Source organism: Geospiza fortis, unplaced genomic scaffold (genome assembly GCF_000277835.1).
Source record: "Geospiza fortis unplaced genomic scaffold, GeoFor_1.0 scaffold319, whole genome shotgun sequence".
NCBI lineage: Eukaryota > Metazoa > Chordata > Aves > Passeriformes > Thraupidae > Geospiza > Geospiza fortis.
In genome coordinates, this window is record NW_005054576.1 from 38,700 (window position 1) to 56,353 (window position 17,654).

The 17,654-nt window shown below is 44.5% G+C and overlaps 1 protein-coding gene across 7 annotated transcripts in view; it reads right to left on the bottom strand.

Annotated features, from left to right (window-relative positions):
- Positions 1-13,573: 13,573 nt before the first annotated feature.
- Positions 13,574-17,654, bottom strand: part of HMBOX1 (homeobox containing 1) — a 102,789-nt gene continuing 98,708 nt past the window's right edge. For all 7 annotated transcript variants that reach the window (XM_005429780.2, XM_031064261.1, XM_031064260.1 and 4 more), the window contains one exon: positions 13,574-15,138. In XM_005429780.2, coding sequence (XP_005429837.1) covers positions 15,001-15,138 — 138 coding nt within the window. In that variant the 3' untranslated portion in view covers positions 13,574-15,000. The remainder of the gene's footprint in view (positions 15,139-17,654) is intronic.

The window sequence follows — 17,654 nt, forward strand, 5'->3', positions numbered from 1 at the left end:
AGAATAGGAGATACAATGATACAGGACTCATTTGAACTATTTTAATCAATACAATAGAGCACTTGTTTCTCTGTCCATTCACATACAGAAACAAGGACTTTTGCTACAGTCATTACACATTGTTATAAATATGAGCCCTACGGAGAAAGGTGCAGTATCGCTCTCCCCCGGCCGTGGGTCAGCTCTGACAAAGACAGGGACTAAACTGGAAAAAACCCAAAAGGGCACAAGGGGAGAGGTTGATGGTTCATTTTCACAGCAGCTGCTGCCAGGGGAAGCTGTGATGGATATTGACCCTCACCTGTATTTGGGATGGAGGCTGGACCAGCTTCCTCAAGGGGCTGTGGTGGGACTGAAGGTGAACTTCCATCATCTCCTGCCCCAAGCTTCCCATCAGTTACTCCACTACATCCTGTTCTATCCAGTCTCCTTTGGCCCTTTGTTTCTCTGTCATGGATAAATAACAATTCCCAGGCACAGAGGGTTCTCAGGTTTCCTACACTGTTCCTTTTCTCCTCACAGGGAGCCATCAGCACCTTGCAGGTAAAGGCAGTGAGTGGGAGAAGAGTTTGGAATGCTCTTCTCAACACTCAGAGCCTTCACTGTGCAAGGGCATCTGAACAGATGGGCCGTCTCAAGGCTGCTCCAGCTTGCCCAAAGCAAAGAGCCAAAGAGCCCCAAAGCCACGAGGGGTGGATGTTCCTGAGGGGGCACAGGGAGAGGTACAACCCATCACCTCCCCAGCCCTCCTTCCCGACAGCCAAGCCCCCGGGAGCAGCCAGTGTGGGGAACACGAGGCGCTTCCTCCATCCCCATGGGGTGGGACTGAGGTTCACCCCTGGGACCATCCCAGCACTTTCCTCCTTCCCACCATGAGGATCTGCTCATCCTCCCTCCCAACCTATCCAATCCAATTTTTTTCCCCCAAAATGTCAGGCTGAGGAGCAGCAGCAGACCATGGAAACGTGTTTAGGGAACAACCACGTGCAGAGGAATCAACCAGAACATGAATATTCAACTTCAGCACGAAGAGGAGACGGGAAATGAAACATCTCATCTTTCAGCTGAACAAGCAGACCTTAAGATCAAGACCAGGGTGGACCTGAAGGGGATGATGAGGATGATGATGAGGATGATGATGATGATGATGATGATGAGGGGGATCACCTGACTCGTCCCCTGTGAAGGAAGGAGGTTGGACACACGGCAGGAGAGGGATACTGCACCTTTGGAACAGTGTCATACACATAAGACAAAGACAGGCATCTGGATGTTAACAAAAATAAGTAACAAAGAAATATGATTAAACAAAATCTCTTCTCACATCATCCTATACTACATCCTCCTTCTGCTTAGCAGAAAATTGTACGTACACAAAAATACAAATACACAATTTTGTAGAACAGTCTGATTTTAATATATTTATATATATTTATATTTATATGAGTGGCAGGTTAGTTCATTATATAGAGCTTTTTGCACTTTTGGCTCATATGCAACAAGGCTTTATAAATTCAGCTTTAGCTTTCATTCAGGTTTTATAGCTTCTTGAACATTTGTTTTCACATTTAAAGCAGCATCCAATTTGCAAGAGGAGTTGGTGGTGGCTACAGCAAGGATCAGGTCAAGAGGTTATTTGGGGGCTGGGGGAGGGGAGGAGAATATACATTCCAGTGTGTGAGTGTGAGTGTGAGTGTGAGTGTGCGCTAGTGCTCATGGAGAACTGACCAGAGGGCGAGCACACCACTCCAGGATCCCATGGTTACCTCTTGAGGTAGGCAGGACACCTACAGCAGATGAGACACAGGGCCCAGCTGGGGCAAAGCAGCAGCTGGGTGGGAGAGGAGGAACGGGCAGGGCAGGGATGGGACACTGGGGTGTCACCGATGGATCTGGGGACAGGGAAGTGACAGGAGGCAGCTGGAGCCATCCCAGCATAGCCCAGACAGCAGATGCACAGCTGGCACCAGCCCCTGGGTTCAGATCACAGTGGGACAAAGTCGAGGCACACACAGAATTTGGATGTGAGAACCTCCCCGGCCTTCGCTGGGGTTTTGTTGTTTTTGTGTGGCTCTGAGGTTGTTCCACTGTGGCCTCGCTCGTGGGCTTGCAACACTCAATACAGCACCCATCTGCTGTCACCAACATCCACTGCCAGTGACAATCACTTCGCAGGGGAAATCTCACTTCCAAAAGGCATCTCGGAGCAGGGCCAAGGTCTGTGTGTGCCACAGGCTCCACAAAAAGTGGATTTCCATCAGGAAATGTCCTGATTTCCATCAGGACCCCAGCAATGGATTCCCACGGGATCACTGCTTCTATCAGCACCCATCCACTCCCCAGAGGCTGAGCTCCTGCCCTCTGCAGGGATGCCCTCACAGCTTTCCTTGCCAACAGTCCCTTCCCAGGCCTTCCCACCTCAGATGTTGTCAGAGTGAGAACATTTTGTTGCTAATGAAAAATAAAACATTTACACACAGATTGCTTTCATTTGCTGAACCCTTAAGTGTTACTAAAACTCCTTCATAGTGTTCTGTTACCTCCTCTCACTGTGGTCAGAAGAAATCCTCCTTTAATGAAATATTTTAAACTATTAAACTATCACTGATACCTTTATTCTTTAAACCCACGTAAAATTCTCACTTTTACAAAATTATAACCACCTGCCAATAGTTAGGGTTATTTGGACAAAATGTTTAGCAGGTGCCACTATGATAAACCTAGAAATAATTAAGAATATAGGAAGAAACTGCCTTTGGGATTCCAGAGGGGTTCTGGCTGCCCCATCCCTGGAAATGTTCCAGGCCAGGTTGGATGGGGCTTGGAGCAACCTGGGATAGTGGGAGGTGTCCCTGCCCATGGCTGGATGATTTTTAAGGTTCTTTCCAACCCAAACCATTCTGTGATTCCAAAGGAGGTGATTAAAGAAGCACATCAGCTTCTTCCACCCAGGCCTGGTTTTCCAGAGGTGGATTTATCACACAGAGCTGTTTGTATCTGCAATCCAAGAGGCAGTTTCCTACTGAATTCCATCCTCTTTGCCATCCACCCCAGATGAGAGACTGCAAACGTTTGGCTGAGGAATGAGATCCCTCCCAAAAGACTGAGAACCAAGGGGGGCAGCACGAGGAAAGAACGGGGAGTTTTTCCAGCCAAATTCTGCTGGGCTCCGCACTCACTGGAGGGATGTGCGCAGGGATGCAGGGAGGGCTCTTTTCTTAAGAGGGAAATGAGGTCTAATCCTATTCCTCCAGCTCACTCTGGAGTCCTGTTCCTCACTTAGGCACTTTTTAAATCGACATTAAGGAAAAAAAACCTAAAATGAAAGAAGTACTGCACGGATTTCCCGCTTCCCAGGCTTTGGGAGGGTCATGAATACCAAGAGGAAGACAGCCAAGAAAATGTGTCAGGAAAATGGTGCTCCCCATGGCCACAACTCACTTTGACTCGTCACCCTTTGACAGAACTGAGTTTAAATCTGGGCTTTCCCCAAGGGCACAGCCTGTCCCATTGTGCCATCTCACGGGATCGGATTTCCAACTGGACACGGGGCTCTCCCAGCCTCAGCCAGCAGCACTGGGGGGAGAGGTGCTGCCCAGAACCATCCAGAACTCCAGCAGCAAAATCAGGGAGGCTTTGATGAGGTTCAGGAAGATATTCCTGGAGCCAACAGCAAGGAAAAAGGGATTTTGCTTTTGGGTTTTTACTGGGTGATAGAATGGGGAATCTGTCCCTCCCGAAAGACCAAACAGGGCTCTGACCCCACAGCAACCAAAAACCAGCTTCAGGTCAGCATAAGGCTCAGGATGACACCCAAATTCACACAAAAACCAAAAAAAAGGAACAGAAAATTCAGTGGGTAACACTGGAAGATGCGAAGCTCAAAATCCAAACTCTGTTTTCACTGTAATTTTTCATTTGGAGAAGTGACTTCAAGATTTTCCAACAATTTTTCAAGCCTAAACCAACTTATGAAGAATAATAATAATAAGCTACTCTGGCTGCAATGAGGGATCCCTAAGCCTGGATAAATGAAGTGTCCAAGGGAAGCAGCAGACTCCTGGGAAAGCTATGCAAATCCAGGCATCCTGTCCCAAACACCCACATTAAAAACAGGCACCCAAACCAGGAAAATCCACTGCTCCAATTAAGGTTCCAACACAAAGGGCAAGCAAGGCAAAATAAATTGAAACAAAAAAAGGCCAGGCTGGATGGAGCAACCTGGGACAGAGGAAGGTGTCCCTGCCCCTGGCAGGAGGAGGAACTGGATGAGCTTTAAGGTCCTTTCCAACCCAAACCATTCCATGATTCTATTGAAAAAAACATTTCCACCTTGTCCCTCTCCCATGGTCCAACCCCCTGATTTCACACAGGACTGTGCAAGTGAAGAACCTGCTGTAAAATGGCTGAATTTATGAGCTGGTTTTTTTTTTTTTAAACCGGCCAAAATAGATAAAATTGTTCTTATTTATTTCATATATACTTCAACTTCAAGTAAGTAATGGATACAGCACCATCTAAAAGGCCAAAGGAAAGGGGAATGTCTCCCAGTAAACACATCTTCCCAGTAAAAAAAGAAGACAGACCAAGTAATAATAATAATAAAAAAAATATACTTAAAAATTGCTATTTCTGTGATTTTCTAATCATGCAAACTGCAAGGAGGGAAGGGAGAAGGGTCTGAGAGCTGGGAAACCCCACAGTAGAAAGTCTGGAAGTTTCTGCCCTACACTGGATTGCTTTTTACAGGGTGGAAATAACATAAATCCCTTACTTGGAGGCTGCAAGGACAACAGCTTCAGGTCAGAGCACTTCAGAAGAGGCAAATCAGGTAAAGTGGGATTATTGGGATGTGAAGGAGCTTGCATGAAAGATAAAAGAAATTATTTCTATGAGAAGCACTGAAATCTGGGAAAATAACATGGCAAATTCAGTACTGAGAATCAACTTCAGAGAGAAGCAAATGGCTCAGAGCAGTTGAGGAGGGTTGAGCTCAGAGTCCACAGGAATTCCTTTAGGGAATGCAGGCTCCATGGAGGAAATAAGGAGACTTCAGTTTAGCAAGAGGGCTTGTGCTGGCTGTGGGGTTTTTTGAAGCCCTCTGCAAATGGTATTTGTGAAAATCAGCTGCTGAGACACTGCAGCCCAAAGAAATGGTTGTAGTTGATCAAATTCTATTTATGCTGAATTTTTGGGGTAATGGTGCAAGACTTTTATTGTATGGAACTGGAACTGGGGTTAGAGACATAAGGCACAACGTGTTCTCTGATGGTAAGTTTTTGCTGCAGAGAACGCCTCCAGAACTCAACTCTCTATAAACTATTCCATATTCTGAACAAGTTCTAAAGGTAAAAGACACATTTTATCTCTTTGGAGTCATAGATTTACAATTAAGGCCAGAAGGGACCAGTGTGTCACCTACAAGGAGACCCTGAAGGTCAGGTGGCCTCCCACAGTCCTGATGCAAACTCCCTATTTCCATCTACTTCACAGAAAAAAAAAATTTAAAAAACCAAACCCAACCCTAATTGAAAGTGTCTCTCTATTCTGCATCACTCTTTACAAATTTATCACATATATCCAATGGATTTATGAACATTCCCACATCTCAACAGTATTTATTTTCTCCAAGGCCCTGGAGAAAGAGGACTGAGCTCTACAGAAGAAAGGTTTGTGTAAGTAAAGAGCTCTGAAGGAAGGAAGTGCTGAACTGAACTGTTTGAATTGTTCCTGTGTGCCAAGGTGGGAATGTTTGGTTGAACTGAGAGGGAACTCTGCAGGGAAACCTTCCAGCACCTTCCAGGGCCTAAAGGGGCTCCAGGAGAGCTGGAGAGGGACTGGGGGCAAGGGATGGAGGGACAGGACACAGGGAATGGCTGCCCACTGCCAGAGGGCAGGCATGGATGGGATATTGGGAAGGAATTCTTGGCTGTGAGGATAGTGAGCGTCTAGAATAGAATTCCCAGAGAAGCTGTGGCTGTCCCTGGATCCCTGGAAGTGTCCAAGGCCAGGCTGGACAGGGCTTGGAGCAACCTGGGACAGTGGGGGGTGTCCCTGCCCATGGCAGGGGTGGGATGGGATGGATTTAATGGCCCTTCCCATCCAAACCATTCCAGGATTCTCTGAACTACCTCTATGAGAAAATGAACACAAGCACAGCTCAAATTCCAGGGACAGCTCCTAAACCACTTCAATTCTCTCACCAACAAAGATCCCAAGGTGTTTCCCCCTTTCAGGGAGCAGTTCCAGATGCTGTGCAATACCCCTGGGTCGTTCCCAGCAACATCCTGAACTCCTTCACCATTCCAAACCCAAACTCATCCCACTCCACCCCATACCCTGGCGGTGGAGATGCTCCTGCTGCTGTTCTCACCCCATAATTTCACCAACTGTTTTCAAGCAGCTTGGATGTGTCAGGGACAGTCTGTGGCACGTTGGGCTTGAAAAGATCCGTCCGCAATGCATAAAGGAAATGGGAAACCTGGTCAGTGAGTTGATATTTGGAATTCCTGGCTCTGGTTAGCTCCTGAAGGGTTTTTTCCCCCCAGTCCCTACAGCCCTGTCAAAGAGAGACAGCAGCAACTTCATCAGCAGGCAGACTTTAAAAAAAAATTCTATCCAAAGTCAAATATGCTTTGAGGAATGGAATAAATGCTTAATATTCTTAATGGAATATACTGGGTGAGAAATATTAATTAATAATTTACTTTCATTATCTCTTTGCCCTCCTTGAGCAATCTGACAGATAAAACTGTGTAAGTAAAATGTATTTTTAAATCTCAAATGATGTCAAATATATCTCAGAAGGCTGAATCCAACCTCTTAATTAAAGAGGTGGGTTATTTAAGCTACATATGCCATCTTGCCATAACATGGAAGACTTTAATTAGTTAAGGAGAAGGGAGAGGAGGACGGGGAAGCTGAATTGAGGCCAGTGACAGCAGCAAGTGAATGTCTAAAAATATATTTTCTAAAACAGAAGTTGTTCCCATTGGTACTGTGAGTGCAGTGGTGGGAACTGTGCTCAAGGAACTGAAGTACCCATGGCCACAGGTCTGCTCTGAACTGGGATTCACAAGGATTTCAGTGCAAAGAAGCTGAAAAGTAACTGGAAGATTTAAATAAAAGCCTAAGGAAGTCCCTAAATTCTCTCAAGGATTTTTTGGTGATAGGAAGCTGCTAGTTTTACTAAATTTGACTCAAGAGTCCCTCTAAGCATCTTCACACACCAACAAAATGTGGAAACCTGCCTGGTAAGTGGAGAACAGCACTATGGAAAAATGTGGCCAAGAAATTTAAGGGCAAAAATGGAGCACAGGCTCTGCAGTGCTCAGTGGGCAACAGATACTCAAAAAACAGATTAAAAAGGCACAGAACACCCTATGGCAGATGCTTTTGGAGACTACAGCAACAGATCGGGGGGAAATGATGATATTTTGGTTCACCACCAGACATCCTGGGTGAATGGCAAGGATGGTGTCCAGCCAGCTCTCCTGTGGGGGGAATTTAGAGATTTTTTGAAGGAAAAAGGGGAGTTAGTTCCTATCACTACACTGTGTGAGTTGAGAGAGCAGAACTGGAGGAGAACATGGCAACAAGTGCTGATAAGGCTTCCAAACAGGGAATGGGAATTTGGAATGGCACCCAAGAGCCAGGGACATTCCCTTGCTCCAAGGAAAGCTCAGGATGAGTCCAGTGGAGTTCCTGGCTCATCCTCTTCATCTCCTTAAATCCAAAATGAGCCAGAAGAGCTAAACGAGGCCCTGGGCAATCTGTCCCCAGGCTGTCACACAACCAAATGTCCTCTTTGTCTCTCAAACTCACTGGGAGTGACACGCACGTGGAGCAGGGAACACAGAATCGGGAGGAGCCGCTTTGCATAGAAAACTGAGCTCGGTTCAGTCCCTGCTGTTGTAAGTCACCATTCACTGAGGTCATTATTTCAGTTTACAGAGGAGCTGTGTTCCAAGTGTCACTAATAACACCGGTATTAAAAGAGAATTAGGGGGCGGGAGATCTTCTGTTTTCAATCACAGAAAAGACAGAAATCCTTTTAATCACGGCCATGCCAATCCCCACAGTTCTAAAGCTGCTAATTACCCGTCAGGGACACCCAGCCATTGAAAAGAGCTGCCATCACTGTGACTGCCATACTCCCATGCATTTATCCTGCCCATCCCAATTACCCTGGCTGCAGCCTGAAAGGATTCAGCACAAGTGTGCTGGGTGTTTTGATCAGCAGAACACACCCGCTGCCATTGAGCACAGAGGGAATAAATGGCAGAGGGAGGCTTCTGCCAAGGCAGCTGAGGGAGAGATGTTCTGCACATACAGAAACATCAAAGGCCCATCACCAGCCCGCTCCAGCTCAATGGTTTCAGTTCATCCCTGCTCCAGCTCTTGGCTGGAGCACTCCAGACCTCCCTGAAAGAATGGGAAAGAGCTCCACACCGCAGCCATCAAGCCCATCGGTTCTTTTGCTGCATCAGCCTGATTAAAAGGGACTTTTAAAGTGTTTTGTGAATTTTCCCACCTGTGTTTCAAATGGCAAATTCTTTTCTGCTCCGTGGCAGTTGGGGCTGCTCCATCCCTGCAAGTGTCCAAGGCCAGGATGGACTCTGGGGCTTGGAGCAACCTGGGATAGTGGAAGGTGTCCCTGTCAATGGCATGGGTGGGACTGGATGCTCCTTAAAGTCCCTTTCCACTCAACCCACTCCACAATTCTCCGATATAAACTACAGAACAAACAATTCCAGGCTCTTTTTAAGTGACAAAAACCTAAGGCCAAGGATGGCAAAAAACTCTTAGCAAAAGAGTTTAAATTTTTCTCCCCCTGCCTCACTGCTGCCACTGAGATAAACTTCCATTGGTTTGATTTGATTTGATTTACGTTTGTTGGACAAAAACCAACATCAAATCACTGTCACCTTACTGACAGTCTTCAAAACACCCAACCACACTCCTCTAGTTGTAACACATTTCTCACAAAGGAAAAAAAAAGATAATTTCAGTGTATTTTAAATTTGGATTTGTAGCTGCCATCTCTAGAATGCCTCTGGTTTTCATGAATGTGCAACGTCTTTAGTCAGACAGTTTAAACCCCATAAATTTGACAGCAGCAAGAGAAGCTGAAATGAAGGTTTTAGGGCTGTACCAAATCCCTTTTGGCCAATAACTGATCCAATATCCTGAGTAAATATCCCAGCTGCTCAAAAGCCCAAAGGGGAATGTTTTAGGTTGAAATATCTGCAACTCTTCTCGGGAACTGCAAGGTATTTTTTTGGTCAGGCCATCAACCCTCCCTTCCAAGGAATCACAGTGAAAACTCCACAAAATGCTATTACAGTAGCTGGGATCAGGATCCAACCCCTGACTGCTGCTACAAACACCCAAAATCCATGGAAGGAACATATGTTAAGGTCACTGACATGTAACACAATTTTAGGACCAATCCTGCCAACAAAGATTGCTGCCAAATGCAAAAAGCTGCACCAAACCAAAGATTATTGCCTACAAGCTTAAGACTTTGATCAAAATAATATTATCAAGTTAAACAACTTCAAAGAGTGCAAGAGCTACTTGAGTGAGAAAACTCAGATAAAGTAAGAGCAAAGTTTTGACAAAACCCCCTAAAATTTGCTGGTAATTACACAATGAGGTTGAAAGAAGCTGATGAGCACTGGGAAGTGGAGGCTGCACCATGATGGAGCTGGAGTGGGAGGAGGAACATTATTATAAAATTAATTAAAATGAGTAGGGATAAATTAAAAAGTAGGGGAGGGGTTGGAAACCATCCCCAGCTGAACACTCCCAGCTCAGGATTATGGGCAGGGTTTCACTGTGAATTTAGTAATTTGCAAAGGAAAATGTGACTCCAGCTTTGGATTCCAGTTAGGATCACGCACAGGGAACCAACATCCTGCATCAAGGCAGCAATTTTGAGTTTGGAAAATTCTTACACCAATTTTAGTGGGTTCATCTGTATGAAAAATAAAACCTATTTCAACTACCACACTGCTTTTCCTAGAAGTGGCCAACAGCATAAGGAAAGGGGGATCCAAGTGGGCATAATCTGACTTTTTCCAAATCAGTTTTCAGCTCCTAATAATCACCAATTTGAGATTTACTGACACAAAATTTCTTACCACAGTAGTCACCAGTGGTCTTGAGTTAATCCCAATTTTTCCTGAAATAGGTTCAGCTATGTGGAGTTTCTCACTTGCACTCACAGCAGCAAGAGAAAGATAAATCTTCACAAATGAAGGCAAAAACTGATCTACAAATCACAAATGTTACAAAAACATGAAAAAACTTATCAGTCTGACGTTAGGTAATGAAACAAACAGAATAAGTCAAATATCCCTGAAGAACTGTGTAAACAGAGCAAATAATTAATGAAATCTCTAACTTATGGCTTGATTGGAGCCTGGAGCCAGACCCTGCAAATAAAGCTCCCCTCTATTAGTAAACTAGAAAAGATACTTTTTATGAACAGCAAAACAGAAAAAACCCTCAACAAATTAACAGAATTTCTTTAAACAAGTCAATATGTACAAATCAGAACTAGGGAACACCTCAGCCTGAGCAGGTCTGCACAGAACCAGAGAATAATTTAGGTCAGAAGAGACCTCTGGAGGTCTCTAATCCAACCCTGTCCAGTTGAATTTTGAGTATCCCCAAGGATGGGAATTTCACTGACTTTCTGGGCCATTTCTACCACTGAGCAGGAAAATACTTCTATTTATATTCATCTGGGATTTTCCTTCATGCAATTTTAGCCCGCTGCCCCTCAGGGTTTTGCTGGGCACCTCTGAGAAGAGCCTGGCTCTGTCTTCTCTGGAATCACAGAATATCCTGAGTTGGAAGGGACCCACAAGGATCATCAAAGTCCAACTCCTGATCCTGCACTGGACCCCCAAAGTAAAACTAATTTATTAAGACAGTTAAAACCCGAAATCTGGGATGTCCCCAGAGCCAGCCTGGACAATCCCAGCTCCTGCAATCTCCCACTTTGTGACATGTGCTCCAACCCTCCCATCTTCCCCCTCCTGCCCATGCAGTTGCCCCACAAATGATGGACAGAGGGGTCCAAACCCTTTCCATGACCTCCTGAAGGCTCTTCATGAGATTCCTTAATTGCTGCAAGGGTGCACTGCAGACTCACATCCAGCACAGGATTTCACTGTAACCACATGTGTGTCTGCAGAGTGTTCAACAGAAAACAAATCTGCTGATTTTAATCAACTCATAAGGCTTTTGTAAATGTTTGGGATCTCATACTTCAGGGGAAAGGGTAGGGGAACTAAAAAAATACCCAACACCAAAACAATCCGGAAAAGAAGTGGAGGTAGAAATTGTTGTTTTAAGAAGACGGTCAGAGACAACAACTCAAGTAAAAGGACTTTATGAGGGACAAAATATCAGCCAGAACTCACTCTACGAAGGTAAAAGCAATCTGTGACCATCACAGATGAGGAGCTTCTTAAATTAACTTCTTCCCTGTTCATAGAACAAAAAGGTAGCTCGGATCTGCCACCAGAGCCACCTCAAGGGAACCCCAGAGAACAAACTGCAGTGACTCCAGCCTGGCTACAACAAACTGCCACTCCACTGCAGTGCCACCAAAATGAAGCTTCATTTCCAAGGCAGCCCACAGACAGAAAGACAAAGACCACTCCCATATTGTGGAAAAACCCCCAGAAGAAAGAATTCCAGGATTCCTGAATTCCAGGACACACCCTCCACCGATTCTTTCACTTACTCCAGATCACACTTGCTCGCCTCGGTACCATCAGCACCTGCCCCATTACAGATAATTCACCTCAAACCAAAAAGGGATTGGCCAGCTGCAAATGGCTCCTTATGAACTTCCAGAATGAAGGGAACTACTTGCCAGGAGCACCCTGGGGACACCTGAGGTGCCACTCCTTCCTCTGAGGTTCCTCATACCTCCTGACGCCCAAAGAGAAAGCCAGAACAGACACACCCCAAACACTGACCCCACGGAACCAAGGGGCTGATTCCCCAAAAATCTGGTATTTTCCCTGGTAAGATGACAATGTGGGAAGGTAGACAACTGGCTATTTACAGCCCAGGAAGATCTGCTAATCTCCAGTTGCTCACAAGGGGTTTTTTACCTGTTTAACCTTCAGAGAAGATACTGTGTGGGATGTCAGCAGCTTCCTGACAGTGACAAACAGAATTAAGACCAGATTATTCTACATTAGATGGTACAGACACACAATTTCAGTGGTGTTACTTTGATCCTGCATCACATGAACCTATAATCAGGATACAGAAGTTCTAATACTATTTTTATTCTTCCCTATTGCTTTAAAAAGGCAAAGCCTCAAACAATGCCTTTTTTTTTTACAGATACTATAGTAAGCAATAAGCAATATTTCTTTTAAAATTGCAGCTGTCCAACAGTTTGAGTCTGTTCTTTTTAAAATGAAACAGCCAGAACAAATGGTGATGGCAAGCCCAACGTAAAGAGGTCATCGATTATTAAAATCTCCTTACTATAAATCGTGGATGTTGCTTGTCAGCTCAGTGTGTGACTGTGGAATGAGTAAGTAGGTAAAATTCCACTAAGGCTCCAGTTTGCTCGATCATTCTACTGTGCAAAAATAGAAATAAAAGCTCTCCCCCACCCTTTCACTCCTAAGTACCAAAACATTCATACAGGCAGTAAGAAAATAACTGCAGTGGTGCAATGGTCACTGATCCAAGTCCTGCCTTTCCTGAGTCCGCCCTGACACTACTCATGAATTTGCCTACTCAAGAAATGCAATAAAACAGGAAAAAAAGACAGCTGCATTCTGCTCCAGTGATCTGTATCTAAGGAAAGCACATAAATTTTCCAATGAAATCCATAAGTGGAAGTCGAGGCCAAGCCCTACCTATAGATCTTCCAAGGGACAGAGAGGTGGCACTGCAGTGCCCTCTGAGAGCACAGGATCTGTTTGGCACGTGGGGGAGCAGCTTGTTCCACATGGACAGAGGAAAAGCTGAGCTGGAGGGCTCAGCCTGGCTCAAAACCTGCTGAGGAGCCACACTGGAGCCAGCACGAACCTCTCTGAGGGTTAAGAGGGAGGAAGGGATGAGAACAAGGCGAGTAACAGGAATTTCCCTTTGCTCCACCTCCAAAGTGGAGGGGAGCAAAGGGAAACCCATCCTTGAGCTGTTTCCCCCTTTTTAGGCTATCCCCACACAAACTGGGAAGATAAAGAGGAATGTGGAGGAAATGCTATGCAAACTTTACTATACGTGTCTCCATACAAAAATTTCCGTAGGTTTTGAATTTGTTCTCTGTTAATGTAACACAGCCCTGCCCGTCTCTAACGCTTCTCGTGCTGTTTCCATCCAAACGTTTCCTCTTACCGGCAGCAACATATCATTTTATCAGGATGCCAGGAGATCATTTCCACACAATGCTAGCAGATGTAATTTTCTTAGATGCACACACAGTTCATCATTTAGATACTAGATGACAAGGTGATCGCAGGGTGACTCTGTAATGCAAGTCTGCTGTTTGGTATTTGGAATTCTCAAATGATAAAAAAAAGACTTATCAAATATAAATATCTTTAAGAAAAAAGTAACAAAAGTGCTACATATGATCAAGGAAAACAATTCCATTAGTTCCTGCTACTTAGAGTAGGTTTGCTTTACAAATATTACCACATCCATTATCAGTATGGCTTCCAATTATTAATTAAATTGCTCGTAGCAGTATAGCTTTCTCACACCTTAACAAAGACAGAGTAAAGAGAACACAAAACATTCACACCCCATTTCTCAGGTAAGAGATCCTCCTGCCTTCAAACAAACAAAAAAAGTTCATATTTAGGAGAATATTTATGCTCTGATGGTTATCTAGCAAAGGTCAGATGTCAAATTCTCCAGTAACCTTTCAGGCTAGTCAGGACGTAGGCATTACTTACACAGGCGTGTAAAAATCCACTCACCCATTTTAGGACCTTAACAACCTTCCTGGAAAACATTGCTTTCGAAAGTGGCAAAGTGGAGAGGGGAGCAGAGCGGGGACAGAAAAGGTGAGAGAGGAGGAATTAAAGGTGAAATTGTTAATGACAGATGGGTAAGAGTCTAGACCTCTTCTGAGCAGGCACTGCCAGCCATGCCAAGAACGAGCAGTGGTTCTGAGAAGTGGACTGTTGTCCATTAGACATTCAGCTCATTTTTCATTTGATCCCAGGCTGGGCTTCAACCACGGTCGCAGAGGCAGAAGGCAGCACTTCTCCACTAAGCCACGCAGCTTGTGAGAGCAGAGGATGTCTGTGCTGAATATGTGAGCATCAACTGAAATGTGGGAATGTGTTTCCAATGGACATTCTCGGCACAGCACCCGAAAAGTAAACGGAGTCACTGTATGACCAGTGAGGCACGGCTTATTGCAGCTGGAAATCATTTATTCCCATGCTGGAGTGGGGTTTCTAAGTGTTCTTTTTACTCTCTGTTGATACTCCCAGTCTGGTGTCCATCGACCCTGTGCCACTACCTCAGCTTGCATCCTTTCAGTCTCGGGGCAGGGAAAGCGTACGGACTATTGGTTTCAACACCATCTCTAAGGTTATCCAAGATTTTAAGTGTAGCCTAAAGACTTGTACTTGAGGGCTGTCTAAAATACCTGGAAGCACTTTGAATGCTAAGACAGAGCAGCAAGATTTTTTTTTTCTCTTTTTTTTTTCTTTTTTTTGTTTTTTTTTTTTTTAATTTTACCTTTCTAGCCACTGGGGGCCGGGAGAGGGAGGTTGGTTGGTTGATTGATTATTTATTGGGAATTAATACTGAGAGAGTATATGCAAAGGCTGAGGGCACCATGCCATCTTCACAGAACAAGACCCTAACAGCTAACTGACGTACAAGAAACTGCAAAGTTATACTGTAAGAACACATATTAAGGACTGAGGAAAGTCTGCTAAGGTGCTACGTCTAAAACTAAGTTACTTCTTGCTTTGACCCTCCCCTCTCTTGGCATCAGTCGTCGTCCAGAGCCTCTGTCTTGATCTCGTTGGCTCCTTGCCGGGCCAGCGCCAGGATGGTGTGGTTGACTGCTGCCATCTCCACTGCTAAGGAAATGGGGTCTTGGTGGTCACTATGGCTAGTGCTGTCATCCTGGGAACCATGTGGGAAGGAGCAGAGAGAAGCAGGGTTATTCCACAAGTCCAAAAAACAACAGCGGAGGAAAAAAATGCGCCGAGTGATTGTGGGGGGACAGAGCAGGGTCATAACGTGGGTTTAGGACTGGTTTACAACTGGTTTAGGACTGGTTTCCCTCACTGTGCAGAAAAAGGTAACAAGGCAGAGAGCAGGAGACCCAGCTCTGGAGGGAAATATTGAATTATAAAGACACAAGTGATACACAAGGTTAAGTCAGGAAAGTAAATTAAGACTGGGCATGACACAGGTCCATGCTTATAGCTGGAATATACAGTTCTGGTTGCCCTATTTAGGTCATCCATGGCCATGGCAGGGGGGGGAATGAGATGAACTTTAAGGTCCCTTCCAACCCAAACCATTCTGTGGGTTCTCTGATTCTATTTGACGCAACAGAAATCGAAAAGGCAGAGAAAAGAAACATCCCAAGGGAAAAGGTTTCCTCATGAGAAGAAGCTAAACAGAGTCAAGTCCTCCAGTTTGGGGAAGAAATGGCTGATGGTTGATATGATAAATGTTTATTACAAATAACTGGAAAACAAGAGGACAATTGTCCATGGTTTTTTATGATCTAATAATCAAAGACACTCGCTGGAATGATAATGTGATCCAAGGCAGCAGTGGGAAGCACTGCTCCCTTAGCACAGCTCAGTTCAGGATTCACTGATTTTTACATCAGACAAAAGTAAAAATAGCTTTAAAAGGTGTATGGTTGACAAATCCAGGGGAAATTAGTCTGCTAGAAATTATGGAAACTCAGGAAGCCTCTTGAAACTACTGACTTCCAGAAGCTGGAAGCTACTAGAATGAAATAATTCTATACACATTAGAGAAGTATTTTTTCTTTAACTGCTATTATTGACTAGAACCATGACACAAACCAAGCCTAAGCCTTGGTCCAAGTCAGCATCCTCTGAAACATTGAATTCACACAGATACAGGGGAAAAGATGCTGGAAAACTCTTCCAATGCTAAGAAAACCAGTGACTGAAGGGGACTGGAACCACCATAAATCAAATAGGGAATTCGGGGAAAAATCATGGTGCTTTGCCCTCTTTAACAGGGCACTAATAGTTATCCCCATCTGATCTTGGATTTTTAAATTATTACCATTTACAGAAAGGAAATGATAAACATTTATCAGTCTCCCAACAGCCTTCAAGTGATGAACTTGCGTGATTTAAAATTTAAAACATGCATAGAGTATTTTTAAATTAAGATGATGGGTGGCAAATGTTGAAGAGGACAAAAAAAAAAGCCAATATTTGGTAAAATCCTGAGGTTATTTAGAAGGATTCATTCATTTATTAGAAGGGTCTGGTAAATTTTAAGGCTTCTCAGAAATCTTTGTCATGGTACAAACACAGAGCCCTAAAATCAGGGGTTTAGGCACTTTGTCAGTACTTAGATGAACTTTGTGTTTTAAAGTTTATTAGAGTTTAAGTGTATCTGTGAAAAACAGAATTTCTGGGTTTAACAGCTAAGGGATGTTAAATGGTCATCAGGAGAACTTGCCATTTAATCTGCTTTGCTGCTGATGACTAATTACACCTCGTAGAGGAGCCCAGATTACTGAGAAATGTAACTTCTAAGGCCTCTAAATAAAGATCTTTAAATTTTAATAACCCATTTATTTCTCTTTTCAAAGTATGCTGGTTAATGCACAGAAGAAAAACATAATTCAGGAGTCTACATCATGCTCCACCTCAATATTCCAGTCCTGTCTGTCTGTCAGGGAATTTTCTGGGCTTGGCAGTGGTTTCTAAATATTTTATGGCAGTCACAGAGCAGCCTCTCATCACTGACAGCCAGAAAAGTTGGTCCCACCAAATCTGCGGGTGCTGACCTACAAAAAGGGTCTCAATCCCCATCAGGAGCAGAGCAGCTGGGGATGCCTCTGCCAGGGATCTGCTGCACTGGGCCAGAGCCAAGTGTGCCAGGGACTCATTCCAGGACACTCAGCTGCTGTTCCACTCCACCAGCAGCCTTTGCAGAGGGAGAACTCCCAGCTTCTCCCAAAAGAGGCAGGGAAAAGTCATCCAGCCCAGCTGTGGGGTAGCACAGAAATATCTCCTCTCAAAAGCAGGAGTGAACTGGTTGAATCACTGGTTCCAAACCATGGGGGCTTGGCAAACACTGGGAAAATTGGGAAGAGGATAGAATACCTGTCAGGAAGGTGTGTGAAGGAAGGGTCACCAACTTTAGGGTAGGTGAGGGATCAGAATATGGGAAGGGGTATTTTTTTGCTAAGAGGATTTAAAAAAGAAGTTGCTGTCAAGGGTTAAAAATAACCAAGAAAAAGAGAGAACAGGCAGGAATTAAAATGCAAAAACAAACGAACAAACAAAAAAGACAGATAATACGTAAACAATCCAAATAGTGGCACACTCTTGTAGAACAATATGGAATGGGCCAATTAAAGGTCAGAGCTCAGTAACTCAAATCCTCTCCCCCCACCCTTCACCCTTTGTCTG